Source organism: Pseudochaenichthys georgianus, chromosome 15 (genome assembly GCF_902827115.2).
Source record: "Pseudochaenichthys georgianus chromosome 15, fPseGeo1.2, whole genome shotgun sequence".
Classification (NCBI taxonomy): Eukaryota; Metazoa; Chordata; class Actinopteri; order Perciformes; family Channichthyidae; genus Pseudochaenichthys; species Pseudochaenichthys georgianus.
Window position 1 is genome coordinate 26,543,636 of NC_047517.1, and position 17,960 is coordinate 26,561,595.

General features: G+C 41.4%; 1 protein-coding gene across 3 annotated transcripts in view; it reads right to left on the bottom strand.

Moving 5' to 3' along the window:
• Nucleotides 1–17,960, bottom strand: part of lrmda (leucine rich melanocyte differentiation associated) — a 243,406-nt gene that overhangs the window by 81,765 nt on the left and 143,681 nt on the right. For 2 of the 3 annotated variants that reach the window (XM_034101313.2, XM_034101315.2), the window contains 3 exons: nt 5,342–5,468; nt 3,840–3,979; nt 812–938 (listed from right to left, as the gene is read on the bottom strand). In XM_034101313.2, coding sequence (XP_033957204.1) covers nt 812–938; nt 3,840–3,979; nt 5,342–5,468 — 394 coding nt within the window. The remainder of the gene's footprint in view (nt 1–811; nt 939–3,839; nt 3,980–5,341; nt 5,469–17,960) is intronic. The other variant, XM_034101314.2, reaches the window with a different exon arrangement.

Genomic DNA, 17,960 nt, shown 5'->3' on the forward strand with positions numbered 1-17,960 from the left:
CGTTCATTTATATTGCATTATCAAAGGGGTAGAAGACAGAGGGGAAAAAGAGGGTGGAAAGGGGAGAAGTGGGTATCTATGAAAGTCCCGAACTCTAATTAGTCTGTGTGGCCCAAAACAAGAGAGCGAGGAATAAGTGCACGGGCTAGGGATAATTAAGCGATTGTGAGCGGCATGTACGTGGGCTGTCACTCCAATCGGCAGCCATGTCACACTTGGTAACACAACCGAGACCGGACAGCCGGCCGTCGTCTTTGATCTGGGCTCATACGGAATCAGGTCAGGCTGTGGTCACACACAGTTACACACTCACACACACACTCACTCAGAGACAACACACACACACACACACACACACACACACACACACACACACACACACACACACACACACACACACACACACACACACACACACACACACACACACACACACACACACACACACACACACACACACACACACACACACACACACACACACACACACACACACACACACACACACACACACACACACACACACACACACACACACACACACACACACACACACACACACACACACACACACACACACACACACACACACACTTTAAGCGATAGTAGAGAGAGCCTCTTTACAAAGGGCACAGTGTTAGGACCTTTGTAAAGAGAGACTGACAGTCAAGTATGCACAAGAAAAAAAGGAAGGATAAAGGAAAATAATGGAAAAGGGAAGAAGGGGATGAATGTGACAAATCCACTCAAGACTTCAGAGGGACTACTTTTTTAAACGGGGTTTACACACAAAAAACAGAGCTTAACTTACAGCTTCCGACTTGGGTTTGACCACTTTCATGAATGCTCCTCTTGCCTGCGCCTCCATCACCTCTTTTATGGTTACTTTCCTGGTATCCAGGAACTTCAGCTGGGGTAACTTGTGCAGAACAAAGTATCTGTGAGAAAACAACAATTCAACTTAAAACTCTACCGTACAGCTACCATAAAAGGTCTCCTTGTAGGCCTGTTCTTGACAATGACACAAACAGAGAATCTGAGGAAGTGTGTAAACCGTGACACACTAATCAAACTGACACACATTCTAATATGTAAATGCACGCATCAACAAAACTTGAAAAGAAGCCATGTTTACTGAGATTTAATGGTGGTACTGATTTAATGGTGATATTTTCTTGTATGTAATAACCTTCAAAGCTGATAAGAATAAGTACGACATATAAATAGCACGAAAGGAGATACAACCCGTCTGCCAGAGCTGTCATTCTGGCAGCATCACAGATATCTCTCTAAGCTTTCAGACACACTCTGTCTTTCATTGGGAGGGAGAGAAACGTCAAAAGATAATGGTTGGAATACATAGATGACAACAGATCCTTTCACAGGCAGGTAGGGATAGAGGAACCAGTATGTCAGGGCTGAGCTAGTAGCCAAAAAGGACATGCATGCAGCACCTAAGTGGAGGGTGAGAAAGGACGGGGGATATGGGCACAGAAAAGACCTGTGCGCAAAGAGCCGTGACAAATTGATGATGGCGATGGCGATGAGGGGAGATGGCAAAGCCCGTGTCAAGTTTTCATCACCTGAGGATTATAAGGAGGGGATGTAAGGAGAACGTTTAGACTGACACGGAACAGAAAATATCTCTGTGCAAATTTAAGAATGATCTGATAAAGAGTGCTTATCTACAACAAAATGATTAAACGCTATGACGTGACTCTGAATGTATTCGTATAGGAATATTATTACAATGTAAAATGACCTGCTCCTAAGCCCTTATACAAGCATGTTTTCCTATGAGAGCAGCAGCACTCAAATACAAGAGGCCCAAATCGCATCCTGAGTCTCCCTGCCTGTAAAATGACTTTGTTTAGGGCATGTCCATGATGAAATGTGAAGATGCCCTTGGGAGACATGCAGGGAGGTTATTCTCCATAGGTAACCTACCATCACAGGGTCAGAGCAGATGACAAGGCTCTGTCAGCCAGTAGGGATATTAATGATTCAACCCAACCAAAGAGGGAGGATAAGAGAGCACAGGGGGGTAGGGGGAGGAGAGATGCCTGGAAAAAAACCTCATACCCTTTATTTAGCCATTTTCGAAAAATGTGATAATGATATGATATGTGCTGTTTGGAAGCGGTTGTGTTAAAGTCAACTAAATGATGCCAATTTCATAATACTTTTTTTAATAATTGAATTGATATGGAAAATGATCAGGTACACAATTATATATTTTTTAAATGTTTTATTAATTTAATTTGTAATGGAAAATGTAATGTATTTATTTGAGTATTTGTATTGAATAGTAACGTAGTGTCTGTAATTTTGCCTGTAAATGCTAAATACAATGACATGTTTTTTCTTAAAGATTGTAATTCTGATTAAGGTTTAACTAATAGTTAATTAGAAAGGAAGACACTAGGAAACAATGGAACCTGCTAAGAAAATCAAGTCATTATACCTAACATCTATGAAAGAAAAGAAAAAGTAAAAAAATAATAGTTATAGCCTTTTTAAATAACAATACTGCAGCTGCATTTAAAGCATTTAGAAAAGAAGGTTGAGTGAGCACAAAGTGCAGCTGCTGGTGAGGCGCCGCAGGGAAAAACTCTTTGATCTGCCACAAAAGGAAATTGAACAAACTGATAATTTTCCTCAAGATAAGAGGTTAAAATGTCACATTAAAATATGTTAATCTTTAAACATCACAGCAACAGAGAGAATGAGATGAGACGTTTTGTGAGGAGACAGCTTCCTGTTAGCACAATGCCACATAATCAGTAACCATTGTGGTATAATATAATATAACAGCCTTAAACTCATGTGTTATTGTAGTACTGTAAATGGCCACTGATCGTACGTATGGTCGGCTCAGAACAGGACAACATTTAACCTCGGCGCACACTACACAATACTGTGTGAACGAATACTCGGTTTCTATGTCATTGCACTAATTGGGGCACCGATGCAACGCACCAGGGTATTTCACTTGAGAGACCAAAAGCTCCCGAGGCATTGGGCTGGGTATTTATTGCCCAAGGCCAGTGCTGTCACGACCTGCATACAGCCTAACCTTGTCAGACATGAAATCTGCATCACGCTCAAATTGATGTTTTACTATGTGACACATTATGAATATTACATTACAGGACCCTAGACGTTGTCAGTCAAAACAGAACAGCTTTCCTCACCAGCAAGATAAGCATGCGAGGAGAGGGGAACGGGCGAGGAGGAGAGGGGAAAGTGAGAGAGGGGGCTGGGGGGGGAAAAAGGTAGACAAAAAGAGAGAAGAACGATTATTCAAGAAAGGCATGGGTGGTAAATGATTAATAAGCATTGCAGAGTCAGAAACAAGCACTTAGGGCTAAAACAGACAAAAGAGAGTATGCTTTTCGCCTTTTATCGCATTTCATGTAAAGGACCCTGACAAATGGTGGTCATATTGCATGGCTTGAGGCCTCGCTTGATGTTTAATGCATCATCTGCTCTGGTAAGGCAGGGTAGTAAACACTCATTTGTGGTGGTGACTAGTCACACATGAAATCCATTTTGCAAAATGCAGTGTAGAGGGGCCAGTTGACAAAGCTTTTAGAGTGATGTGGTTAAATCCACATCTGCCTGTGAAATGTAGGGGGCTGGATGTTCAAAAAAGGAACATCTCCAAATCCATTACTTACAAAAAGCTATCACTCTGAATAGCTTAGCATCAAAACTGTCTGACTGAAAGTATAAACACACAGACACGGAACGTTCTCTATCCATCTATCTAAACGGGTCACAGTAGTTTCTTTTTCACATGTATGTGTTACATCAGCACAGTGGATGTTGTTACTGACCTGTATCTCTGGTAGTCGTCCTCATCCTTATCCGGGCTGACCAGCTGGTTGGGGCAGGCCTCATTTCCCAGCAGGCTTAGGTACTTCAGTGACGGGGTCACATCAGCCAAGTGTTCCAGCAGGGCCTCGATATCAGTCAGGTGTCAAAGGGCGGATGTCAAGGACCTAGCACTGTTAATTACATTAGCATTTACTACCCGCACCGCCCCTCCCGGGCCTGTCTGCACTAAAACACGTCACTGTCAAATGTACCGAGGTGCTCAAAGGGGCTAGTCACTGGCTTTGTGAGACTGGGCAGACAGAGGGGCAATTTAAGGTGCAGGCTTTGGCATATAGTAGTGACACAATTTGGCTGCTGCTCTCTCTCCCTTTCTCTCGATCTCTTTCATTTCCTAGGTGGCCGGGTGCAGAACAGTGACAAAATGATGGATGCCCTGTGGTTCAAACAGTCCGTGCTTCCCAGAGCCTTGCTGTGGAAAACTTTTGCGAAACGTGGAAAAAACAAACAGCCCCTAAGCCGGCACATTCATCACTAATACATTCACTTGGAAAATTGAGCCCCAAAGTGTCAAAATACAACTGCACTAATGCAGTGCTCGAGCTTTAAAATGGCACTGTGCCACGACAGGATGTACATAATTGGCCTATTAGCATGTGCCGACCACTTCACAACCAAACTCAGCACACAGTCCCAGACGCACACTTCAAGGAGCCCCAGTTTTAATGTTGACTCTGGAAGTGTGTGTGTGTGTAGTGTGCGGGAGTGAACATCGTTACCCAGTAGGATCTGCATAACCAGAGGAAAACAGGACACATTGCTAAACCTGTTCTGAAGCGTAGAGGGGAAGTTCACACATTTTTGACTGATCATAAACAGCCTCGCATGTCTTGAATTTAGGGTGGCTGTGCCGAGCTCTGGTTTATAGTGTTCGCTTTGTGTGGGAGGTAGAACACACAGCACCGTTGTAATCAAACTGAATGTGAAAATGTGCATTTAGTTACATATTAAATAACTTATTCATTTTTATTTTAGCGAGGCAACGCATTGTACAAATGATGAAAATGTAAAAAATAAAATCCTTACTTGATTCACTATAATTTATAATAACTGATATTACCAGACAAACAAATCACACAACATTGTGTGTCATTTTTTAATGTAGTTTTAATCTAACACTTGATCTTCTTTCAAAATAAAACACATCTGTTATGTTGACTCTAAAATTTGATTCCACTAGAGGTCCCTGTGGTTCAAAAACTCGTCCTGTGTGGACCTCGGTGACAGCGAGTTCCTCTACTCTCTTTTGCAACACACAGTGCTCCCTGCAAAAGCACAACATGAACAAACTGGTTCTCTGAGACAAAGGCGGGCTGTATTGACATATTATGAATGTTAACAAAACACAATATTGATTTTGATACTGATCCCTGTGATATATGCCTGCATAGTCGGCTGCAAATCAAAATGAGAAATGGACTAAGTGATTAGTTTGAAAGGATATTTGGTTCTTATTGAGTGTAAGAGTGTGGAGGTTGGGTAACCTGGGCAACAGGAGGTCATTTCCAAGCAGATTGTTGTCAACGATCAGCTCTTCCAGCTCGATGAACATTTCGAGGCCCGCCAGTGACCTGCAATGATAAGGCAACAAGGAAAACTGTTATGGCTCTAAATCTGGTCAGCCGTTATTGTGCAGAAATAAATATTTCAGCCTCTTTCATACGCCGGGAAAGTATGGGTCTCGGCCTGTCAGGGAAGTGAATGACAAGAATTAGTGGTGCTGAGCTCCCCTGGCATGGTGAGGCATCCTTCAGCAGCTGGCAGGATGAGGGATGGGGGTCACTTGTGAGTAGCCAGGATTCAAAACAAAAGGCTTCAGAAATGCGGCGGGCAGGATGAATTTGTCAATGTCTTGTGCCTTGAGGCGCCCAGTTTCGCCTGACCCTAACCCTCCATTCCCAAGACAAATCACTCTGTCACAGTTCACCTTCACTCCCCAGACACAAATTTAACTTGTCATCCATCATTTTCACAGAGGAACCCGGAATACACATGCAATCACAGATGGAATGGAAGGGAAACTTTTTTGCAACTCTACCGCGATAGTGTTGGGATTTTAAGATCAAAGGATGGTTTTTTTTTTAAGGAAGAATTTTGCCTTTCCGCTCCTTTTTTATGACAAATTGCAACGAGGGCTGTAGGGTCATCTCAACTGTTTCCCTCTCTTTCTCTCTCTCACACATACACATTCACACAGGCATAAACATGATGGAGGGTGGTGTTAGGAGTAATGTTAGGGCCCTGCAAAGTTCAAGTCATGGAAGTTGCACAAAAGCAATGTGTGTGTTCACACTGTCAGAATGCCATGGTAAAGTGTCCTGGGTGGATTCATTGACATGGAAATCTGCCCAAACTTGACACATACTGAACATATACTTCAAGAATTATTCCGCACAGTTCACACAACAGGTATTTTTAATATTACACAACATTTTTAATTATTTCCTACTTTCCATATAGTCAATATTTACTCCAAGCTACATTTCAAAATGCTACATTATAAGTATAGTATGTTTATAGTTTTAAAAAGCAGACATATCTTGGACATTAGGTTACGTCAATATAAATTCCAGTCAACAGGGTCACATTGCAATATGACAAACTCAAGGTAACATGTGCAGCATGACATATTACTCCTCTATGGATCTGACTTGTGTGAACAGCTGCCTTAATACACATCAACTTTAAGATCCGTCAACATAACAACTTTATCACGACAATCTGCAAATGAATAGCAAGGAGCAGTTAAGTGCGGATGGGGATGGCGTAATTTACAGTCACAATTATATTGGACACATAACAATATGCTGCCAAATTAAGGAAACAGATGATGAGTAATTGTGATATAATGTAGTGTACAAAAATACACCTTGATCTATTACGTTGTCAAACTTATTTGTCAGTGACGAGCATTTATTCCACACTTTTAGCTAGCCAGACAAACTGTCTTCACGCTCCATCTGCTGTTACTTGTGTGCTTTCTCAACCTGTACTCCACCTAGACTTCGACCCTTCCCTAAAAACGCAGACGGATGCACGGAGTGGACACACTGGCAACAACTTTGAACGACAAAGCAAAATGTTGCAGCTTTTGTAGCGGTGTAGAAAACGACAAATAAGCAATTTACTGGGGAACGAGGCAGAGTGAGCTGCCTCGTTTCAGAAGACATCAACATTTTGCAAACAAGCACACTTGATATCAACCACAACCGTTGACAGCACCTAGCCAGTGTGCTGGCAAAGCCGCTAGCTGACAACCTCTTATCAGGTCTGATTAATGCGCTGGCAAAATGGATGAACAGAGAGATGTGCAAGTTTTATGAAATCCTACTCTGTGTGCCTGTTTTCCCCCCATGTTGCCTCTGAGTTATAAAAGGCAAGCAGGCAGGGACAGCGCTATACTTAAAACTAAAGAATATTCATTATAATCTTTGCTTTTTTAGTTATTCTTTGGTTATTATACTGTTGTTTGTCTTGGATTTAAAAATAAATGCTAGCTAAAGTAATGAACAATCTATAATTGTTAGTATCATCTTATGCTGCTATACTTCTTCTGTTTTTTGACAGGGCTGTTTTCTCAAACTAGCTATTTAAAAAACAAACTTTATTTTTCAGCACAGTGATTGTTTTTGCATTGATAGGGAATTCGGTACAACATCCAATTAATCTGCAAATATAATCTATGGCAATCTGTAGTTGGGCACAAACATTATTGCATTTTCTGTTAACAGAGATTGCTAACTAACTAGTGCCACCTGTGTGTGTGTGTGTGTGTGTGTGTGTGTGTGTGTGTGTGTGTGTGTGTGTGTGTGTGTGTGTGTGTGTGTGTGTGTGTGTGTGTGTGTGTGTGTGTGTGTGTGTGTGTGTGTGTGTGTGTGTGTGTGCAAGGGGCTGCAGTCCTGTGGGTTATGTTATTAGCTGCTCGGTTAAAGGGAGCCGCATGGCACAGGAGGGAGCCTTATTAATTGTTGTTTTCATGTCACCACTGCTGCGTGCACTGGCTGATTTAATCAGTTAAATTCACAGCCAGGGGAGAGCCACTGATTCCCATCCAGCATTAACTACAGTGCGGGGATTGAACTTCTAATACTCTGCAGCTTTCTGTGCTCCCTCTGCAGATTTCCTTAGCTGGTTTCATTACTTTGTATAAGCTTTCTTGTTTTAATGTGTAGGCTTGGAAAACTAACAAAGTGTAGGCACTGCAGTAAACGTACTTTACTTAAAAAAAAAAAAGGAAAAATAGCTGCTTATTCTTTTAAGAAAACTAATGGACATAATTTACTTGAGGCCAAATTCTGTAGAGATTTGATAATGGCAAACAGGCTAAACCTACACAAAACACGCACATATTGTATGTTTTTATAATGGTAGCTTAATTTGTTGTTCTTCACCTAAAGAAAATAGGGAAACTATTCAGTAATATATCTTAAACTCCACTGCGATACTACTGATGTTACAAACATCTGGTTATGTTCCTTTATTAAACTGGAAGTCATTTATGTTTTATTATGAGCATTATATTTTTAACTAAACAAATAGACAGAATCGTACAAATACTATATGAAAAATAATTGACCCTCTTCTCAAATTGCATCATCGTATTGCACACATTTAGAAAATAATCATCTCTCATGTAACGTGTGATCAAATGCATTTTTCCTAACCCTCTAACCAGAAATAGAGAGACAGAGACAGGCGGTAGCTTTAACGAGGTGAGGCGATGAATCCTCTCCTTGTTAAGATAATTATGATCAGCCTCATTGTCAGAGCTAATACTTCACACGTCTTTACGCTTTGACTACCACTTAGCCTGTGTAAGCTCAACATCATACATCATACGGCCCTGTGTGCATCTGTGTGCTTTTGAGCTTACATAAGTAGTGCATGTATGTGTTAAAATCTCCCTTCTCTGCTAAGATCATGTCTACTGAGCACACAGTACATGTACCAATATTTAGCTGGAGCAGAAACTCGGCACAGGAAGCCGGGAAGGAGACACTGACCCAGAGAGCAGCCTGATCAATACACTAATACTAATGCAGACATCGTGATTGATGAACCACTGCGGACAACAGAGGGAAGAAAACTCTCGACTATTATTGGCTGAAATGTCAGTCACTCCTGCCAATGGTGTGCGCTCGTGTCATGTCATATATCCTCATGCAGCAGATGAATAATGGAGAACGGCAGCCTTGGCTCTTTTACATGTGTCACAAAGTCTCTCCCATCCTATGTCTGCTGCTTTTGAAACTGTTGCTTAAATGAATTATAGTTTGTCATTTCTGGAAACTCTGAATAACAAAGGTCAAATGGAGTTTGTCTTGGGCGTACATAACATAGCTTTAATGTAAAACAACCTCAAAGTTTACCCCTTTACTAAAATGTTGATATTGATCACAGAGGAAACAGCCTTTCATCTACCACTGCGATACTGAAAAGTTACTGAGTCCAATTTACTTCGGAAAAAACACAAACACTTTTAAAAGCCGAAGAGGCCTTGCAGCTGCAGTCCACAGTTAAAGGCTGATGTTCTCTAAAGGGTTGCAGCGGTGCAGAAAAGCAATGCACTGTTATTCTAAACTGGGGGCCAGAGCTACAGAGTGACAGGCATAATGACGTCCTGTTCAGAAGGCAACAGATAAATGTTTGATGAATTGACCAATACTGGAGCCATGATGGCCTTCATATGTGCATAATGGACTATTCAGAGCACCCTTCAGATTGCCTGCCAGGATAAGGTACTGTAATGAATGGGAATAGGAACTGGACCTGGGAAACACAGTATGTGGACTGCCTTTAATAAACTTAATAAGAAAGGTTGAATGGAGGAGGGCTGCTTAGAGAGACAGTCAAGACATATTCTGATGGCTTTCACCATTCTGCACACTGCGAATCAGCTCTCAATCTTAATCAGTAACTCAGCAAATTGCCATATACCCAAATTATTTTTCTCTTAAGACAACCAAGGTATTTATCTGACAGTTTCCAATAGGAATATACTAAACCTATTTGTTTGTGTAGTAGAATAAAGCGATCGTGAGTGTGGAAAATGCAGAATGATAGCACATATCCAGCTTTGTGTGAGAGAAATTGAGGAAGAAATAATCCTATTACGTCAGTTGGTCTTCATTAGTGTAACACGGCTGTACTTCATCACTCTAACCCACAACAAAAACACAAATAAACATCCAAAAATACAGCATCAAAACACTATCACGATTAGCTTGCGGTAAATAAGATGACATTATCTCTAACGCATATTAATGCCATGCAACCCCTCAAGTCCTCCAGCATCCCTCCTACCACCTCCACACAGCGCTGATCAGGTCTGTTCCAGCACTCTTGCCTGCAGCTACACTTTATGGCCTATACGCGCCTCTGTACATGCATCTCGATGGCGATGGTGAATTAGACTGTCATTATCTGTCTCTATCTCCCCCACAGCTCTCCCTTTCTCATGTAGACATGTCAGTGCTCAGTGTGGCACTCCTCTCTCTGTATTTCCAGGCCTCAGGTGGCAGTCATTTAAAGATCACACGTCCAGGACACACATAGCCTTCCCTGAATGCATGTCAATTCACACATGGGAAGGGGATTACACGTCTCCTCCTAGGCAGCTGCAAATTACTATTAATGGCAATGCAAATCATTAGAGTACGTTCGGCACCGCCAGCAAATCTCTTCTTTATTTGGGTTCACTCTTAATCTGTTCTGAGTATTGCGCTAGGCTTGCTCCTGATAGCCTGTTTGTAAAAGCATCACTAGCTACAAAGCTGTCAATGGGAGGTGGCATGTCAGATTGAACTTTACACAGGGTTACATCATTTGCAAAACGAAAATATATTTTTAGAGAGCATAAACAAATTCAAGCAAGAGGAAAACTGTAAAACATAATTAGCTAACTTCTTTGTTGATGAAGAAGTTAAATATCACCGGTCATTACTCCATGCGCTATGAGGTTATTATGGAAGAAGTGCGGATTCAATTGTTGAAAATGTCTACACCATGGTGCGTCTGTCGAATGTTTAAAGCCGCTTCGGTGTGTTTGAATGATAATACCACTGTGGATCATGCAGTGTCTGAGTTATAGACTACCCCTGTGGATATGTCCTGCTGAGCGTGTGAGGTTAATATTCTCTCTCAATGTCATTAGCGCTGGCAGAGGGGCTGAGAGCACTGTGAATCAAACAGGGACTGATCCTGTCAATGCACACACACATGCACGCACGCACGCACACACACACAAACGCACACGTTTACACAAAGAGCCAGGGCTAGACAAAATCAAAGCCACTGTACTGAGGTCAGCATCAGCTGGCCGCATGCTTCCCCTTGCATCTCCAATCCCTGTCTGATTAACGACCCTGGATTCACCCTGGCCAAGGGATAAGGACTTGACAGACCTTCCTGTCAGGTCCAACCTCATAAGCCTTGCTTGACCTGGGTTTGGCCTGGGATGAAATCTAAGCTTCAACAATGACCCGATTGAGAGATAGGAGCGAGTTGCCTTTTTCCCAGTGAAGAAGGACATGGAGAGACAACTGCAGAAAGGTGGACGTCCTTCTTAATGTTTCAGGAGGTGAGGTTTGTTACATGGCCAGCCAGAATGACAGCTGCTTTCCATGAACAACAGTAAATTGTACACTTTATACAGTCTATGATTGTACACTGTGAAATACATCAGACGACAAGGGAGGCGAGGCCAGTGAAGCCGAGCCCCTTCAGAGCCTAACAACACTTCCCTGCTCATAGTGCCTGGACTGTGCTCACAGTATGGCCATGCGTCTTGAGAATGTTTGTAGTGAAAGATTAGTTGTCTATCCACATGACAAACACCCTCCTCTCTCAGTGAGCCGGAGCTGAAAATCAATTCACTGATGGCATCTCAGTCAGTGAGGACATCAATGCGGCACAAACAAGCCTTCATGCATGCTACACAGCCTCACACATCTTAAGGTGTATACAACACTATAACATTACAGTGACAGGGTCAATCAGCCGAGGCCTATTGCTATGAGTACACGCCACATAAAACAATGACTTTTTCATGAATAAAACAATACACAGATATAAAGTATATGTATACAGAATATGTAACTGGAAATGAACTCATGTACTCTTGTAATAAAATAAAGGAACCATTAAATAATAGACGCTGCGATCTGTGAGGAAGAATCCCTCAGTGCCCTGTCTGTCTGTACGCTCCGTCATTACAGTGTTCAGGCTCAGTGCTCGTCAACATTTCCCTGAGAGGGGAGCCATCCCCGCATTACGTTTGAGTGAGTTCAACTGTCATCTGCCAGCCATTTGTATGCCTCAGCATCCACCTAATAGCAAATAATCACTACCCCGCGCTCTCTTCATGGCAAATGATCGATGTTGTCTTGAAGTCTGATGGATGACCCTGCCACAGTGATGTCCAGGCATGCATTAAAAACCACCTCTATGAAATGCCTGTCAGTCTGATGAAGCGGCACACACAACATCACAGGCGTGTGCACATACTGACACGGAGGAATGCATGCACGCAGATAGAAGAGAAAATGAACAAAAAGTGAATTAAAGCAAACGATTCAATTAAACAATAAAATGTTAATTCCTGTATATTAGTGGGAAATGTTATAATGTGACAGGACCTGTGGGGTGATTGGTAGACAGCATTACAGGTAGAATTCTCAAGTACCACCTGGGATGCTTCCTTTCTTTCTGCCTCCTCCCCGCTCTCTAACACACACACAGCTCCCTATTACCCCTCGGTGTTCAGATTAAAATGCACAGCACCACAATCTTTGATCTCCCACTTGCTGACACAAATCCTTTCAAGCCTCAACATTTTCCTGCAAAGGTAATTAGTGGCAATTAAAAAGTTTCGAAAGCAGTCTACGGCTGCTGTTGATGCTGGTGCTCTGGTGCGCCCTCCATCAGATTACCCATCTACCCCCCTCCGCAGGTTCTACGGATGTGTGTGTCAGCTGTGTTCCTGCCTCTTTTCTGCAAAGGATCCCATAACCAGACGACACACTAGTCAGCCTAGAACGTTTGTAGAAGCAGGATGAAGCCCAGTAAGGGGTCTTACTGGTGGTTCTTCCCCCCTGACAAACCTGTGCTCCGCAGGAGAGCATGTAATGACATATGTAACAAATACAAATCCCAGAAATAGAACAGGTGAAGTCTTTAATTGGGATACACTATCTTGGGGGGCTTGTTAGCATGGAGTAATTAACTTGATAAGGGATTCAATTTGCTGGAAATATCATTGCGGAGAAACATATAATTTAGTATGAACTGCGATTTGCATAATGACAACAAACGCAACGACTCCCCATTCTTATGGCATAATAAATAAACACATTAGTAATTAAAGGTCTTCTTGTATAGTGTGATTACAGTAATTTGAGATAAAGATATAACTTGAGCAGTCGAACAGTGCTATCATTCATTCACCGTCCATCCTTTTTTGCTTTCATCAAGCCATTATTATGATATAATTAGCTGCCTTTCTAGCATGTTATTAAGTGGCTTGCTGAGTGTCAGGTACAGAGGCGTCTCAGAAATGACACACACAAAAGCATTATCGTTCCACAATGTTTCAAAAAGATAATTACATAATTTCAGCATAGAGAGCCGACAGAAAAGTGATAATTAGACAAGTATTCCTGCCAATTAAAAATATCAAGCCTTGTGTGCCTTGTGTAATTTAGAGCTTGCTGCACATCCATGTACAACATAATACAATGCTATTGCTCCTGTAACATTGCCATAGAGAAGATAATGTAGTGACATTATATCAACAATGACCTACCATTTGTTTTCAGTACATCTTAAACAGCAAGCACTCGACATTTGAAGGGCCTTCTAACTCTGTAAAAGGTAATAAGTATACTAACACTTTCCAAGATGACAACGAAGGAGTATGTCTTGTCTCTAACAAGCCTATTAATAGGCTTAATGATTGACATGAAGGAGTGACAAAACAATAAAAGCAAAGGAACAACACAGTTATTGATTTGACCTTTGGGATAGTTCCTTTGTTCATCGTTGTTGTTTTTGCCTCGTCTTACACCTCGGAAGGAGATAATAGAACATGTCGTAGCGCAAGGCAGTTTGATATTGAATGCCATCATTTTAATTTAAATATTACATTCTCTGTGACATCTCTGTCAATGCATAATTGGCACTGGATCCCAGTTTGGATGTACATATTTATCATTCAGCGTGAGACACTCAAAGACAGCGACAGATATGTTACTTTGATGGGATGACAGTCAGATGTGGAACAAAATAGAACTGCAAATCGACAGTCGCGCTGTCAGTTAAGCTTTTTGTCACAAACTTGCACATAAACATGCATGATTAGAAACAGCAAGCGAGCTGTGGGCTGTCCTTAAGCTCCTGAAGTGTGTAAAAAGGCTTACTTGATTGCATATACTGTAGTAGAGCAAATAAAAAAGACACATTTAGAAGAAAATCATAATAAATGATTGACACTTATTGGGAAAACTCCCTATACATTATGAAAGACTGCACTTGGAAAGCTGCACTGCATATGAGTTGAATGTAAGGTAAACACTTTCAAAAGGTTACTTATATAGTGTATACATCGGTCATATTACATAGCATGTTGGGTATTGATTATAACAGTCTATGAATAAATAAAAAAAGCTATAACACGAGATTTAGTGATCCATATGCACACATCTTTGAAAGTAAATCTATAGAAATGGAGATCAGACAACCTTATTGCATAGCATAGGCAGTCGAAAACCTAAGGGAGTGATAGCCTATCATCCCAGTGTAAACCACAGACAGTGCAGCTCCCTGAGAAAAGAAAAAATAATAACTCCCTACACTCTCTTCACTTTCTCCCCTCCCCTTCTCTTCCCATGTCTTACCGCTGGCCCATTACCTTTACAGAGTGAGGCTCATTAAAGAAGGCAAGTTGAGTCAAATCTTTCTGTAATTCAGCAGAGGTGAATTGCCATCAACATCATTAACCGTCATTTCTCTAACTCACTTCAGTACTTATGAAGTGTTCTTTATTGTGTAATGATCCAAATCTCTTCTCTAAATTGGCCCTCTTCAAAGACCCTGGAGGACATACCACCCATGCAGCCGCCTGGCATGCTAAAGGGCCAGATTAAAGGTGGCTCCATCATTACGTTCCTCTCTGTGCTTAAACAGATCCAGCATTTCATCCTGCGCTTCAGCTAGCAGGCAGCGTTCCTCAGAAGGAACAGAGTGGAAGAGAGATCAGCAGACCAAAAGAGATCAGTAGAGAAAGGGATATTGGTTTCTTCAAACATGGCTGTGTTATATATGTAGGGTCATACTTTCTACCTAGTATTTGCATTTGGTTTGCTGCATCACAGGACATACACTGTGTCAATAACCTTCTATCCATTCCATTCAGTTTGATACAAAATAAATACTGTTTGCTGATAGTTCATTGATCTCAGAGGGCCATTGGTCAGGCTGGCTCCATGGCTAATTACAGTGAGAGCTGCCCTGCTTGTCATGCTAGATGTCCTCCAAGTCCTGTCTTATTAAGAGAAGCCTTCTTTGTGCCTCTGCCATTGTGTGTCCCCCAGTGCTCAGTATCATGCTATGAGGTGTCCTCCAGGCCTTGTGTTGAGGAAAGCCTCCTTTGTGAGGCCACCATTGTGTGTCCCCAGTGCTGAACCCCCTGCTAGGTAGGAACACAGACAAAGTGCAGCAGGGGGATGCTTCTCAGGGCCCTAAGACCTACAGTAAATCTTCAAACAATTTAGACAAACAAAAACGGCTGCTGTGCTGCGGTGAGAGTAGACAAGGGAAAGCAGATGAATAAGCAACATCAATTACTGGGGCTTTGACCTGCAAGCCCCCACACCATGGCACACATTTCACACCAAATCGCCCCAGATTGAAGTTGACACTGCTGGAGTGGAAACACTGACCCCTCACAAGGCTAGCGCTTCAAACTTAAGAGCACAGAAAGGCAGGGGGGACTGACAAACTACATAGACCAAGGCCAACGTGGAAGAGAGACAAGGAGGAGGGGTATGAATAAAAAAACACACGCATAATAGGTCCTAGTTTGTTTCAAAGTGAGACAAAATGGCTCAATTTGAGCACTTAGGCCAACGAATTGGCCCAGCTGAGGTACAAGAGGAACATGCGAGGGGACAACCGCATCAGGCCACTGATAAGGAGCCTATAAGAAGAACAAAGCCAGATGTCCAACAGGCTTACCAGTGAACCTGAGTGGGACTGGACCCTCTTTAAAGCTTGTTTTAGCCTCCCAGCTTTACTAAAAGTGTTGCTTCCCCTGAAACCTTTTTACTCAGGCACAGAAAGCCTCCTTCTACTTTGTAAGCTTGGACAAAGGCAACATAAACACATGGGTCACATTTGTTCAACACACAGTACACTGCTCAAATAAAAAAGTTTCTCAAAGACCCATTTCAAGGAAAGATACCATTTTGGTGTTATCGCTTACTTCCCAATAGCACACTTTGAAAACGTGCCTACTTTCATTATAGCTTTGATTTAAAACCCAAGAAAGGAGTGTATGCAAAGGTGAGCGAAGATCACACCACCCTATCACTGTTTGTCAATACAGTGTTAATTAATCTAATAAACTGCTCTGAAAACAAGCCCCATTGTGACTAGAAGACATGTAGTCTAGCAGCAGCATATCAGCACATTGACACATTGGGAGGCATCATGCTCTGGATAGAGACCGTCCTTACAATCTCCCAATTAGCCAGGGGGAAAAAGCAGAAAATATGTCTCTGGTTCACGGCGCAAGCGTGAAATTAAAATATGACATGGCATACAACAACAGAGCATGTCTTTTTATAGCCACAAGTGAAAATGAAGCAAAAAGAATAGAAAAGGAACAAGAAGGAAAAGGTCCCTACTTTTACTAGAAACTTTTCACTGTTCAAATCAAATCAAGTTTTATTTATATAGCACATTTATAAACGATTTTTGGTCGAGCCAAAGTGCTGTACATACAATAAAAATAGCCTACAGTAGAGACACTTTACAGCAAATACAACAGCACAGATTGTTCAGAATATCAGTATGAGAAAAACGACACCCTCTATCCTTAGACCCTCACTGTTGATTAAAGTCACATGATAAATGTGATACACAAGACACACTCGAGTAATACACAACTATTAAGGAATTATAAAACATAGGAAAGGGGATCTAGCATTACGTTTGTGGGAACAATACCTTACCTGAGTTTGAAACCATGTATATAAAAACACCCAGTATATATTATTTATTTTAAATCTAATTATCAGACCAAAATGTATTCTACTTCACTCATAGAGCACATTAATGATACAGACCAAAGAAAACTATAGGTTACTTACGTAACCCCAGTCTCAGAGTAACATGTAGTGAGATGTCTCACTATGGCAGGGGTGCCCAACCTTTTTTGAACCGAGAGCTACTTTTAAAGTTGCCAGTCTGCCGAGATGTACCAGTCCAAATAGAGAGGCGTAGCCATTACTGACAGGTAAATACACACTTCTACTTGTATAAAACTGACCTTCGTACGATTAATACTTCATAAAATACTGCAGATCCTTTATCTTTCCTCTTTCTAATCTACACACATACAAGTATTTAACTGAAGTTACACAACAGTGTTGTTGATACAGAGTTGGAGTTTATTCACACGTCACATACTACAGTGGGTAATGTTTTCAAGAAACATTGAACAGTGCTGCCACATGTGACACAGGAAAAAAGAAAATACTCGGAACCCTTTCTTTGCCATTATATACAAATAGTGTTGCTACAAAAGTATAAATTAGGCTTACTCATAAGACAACTCAGATCTGAAGCTACACAGGAATCTGCTGCCAAAGTGCAATAAAAGAGACAACATTAATAGAATCAAACCCTTTTTTGTAGCATTTTAGTTGATTATAAAAATAAATGCCTTTAAAATAGGATGTAAGCAACACTAGTTTCTTAACCTGAATTGATAATAGACTATAATCAATTTAAGTTTGCATTCTTATACCATTTTGTACAATAATTATAATGAATAAGTTCAAACA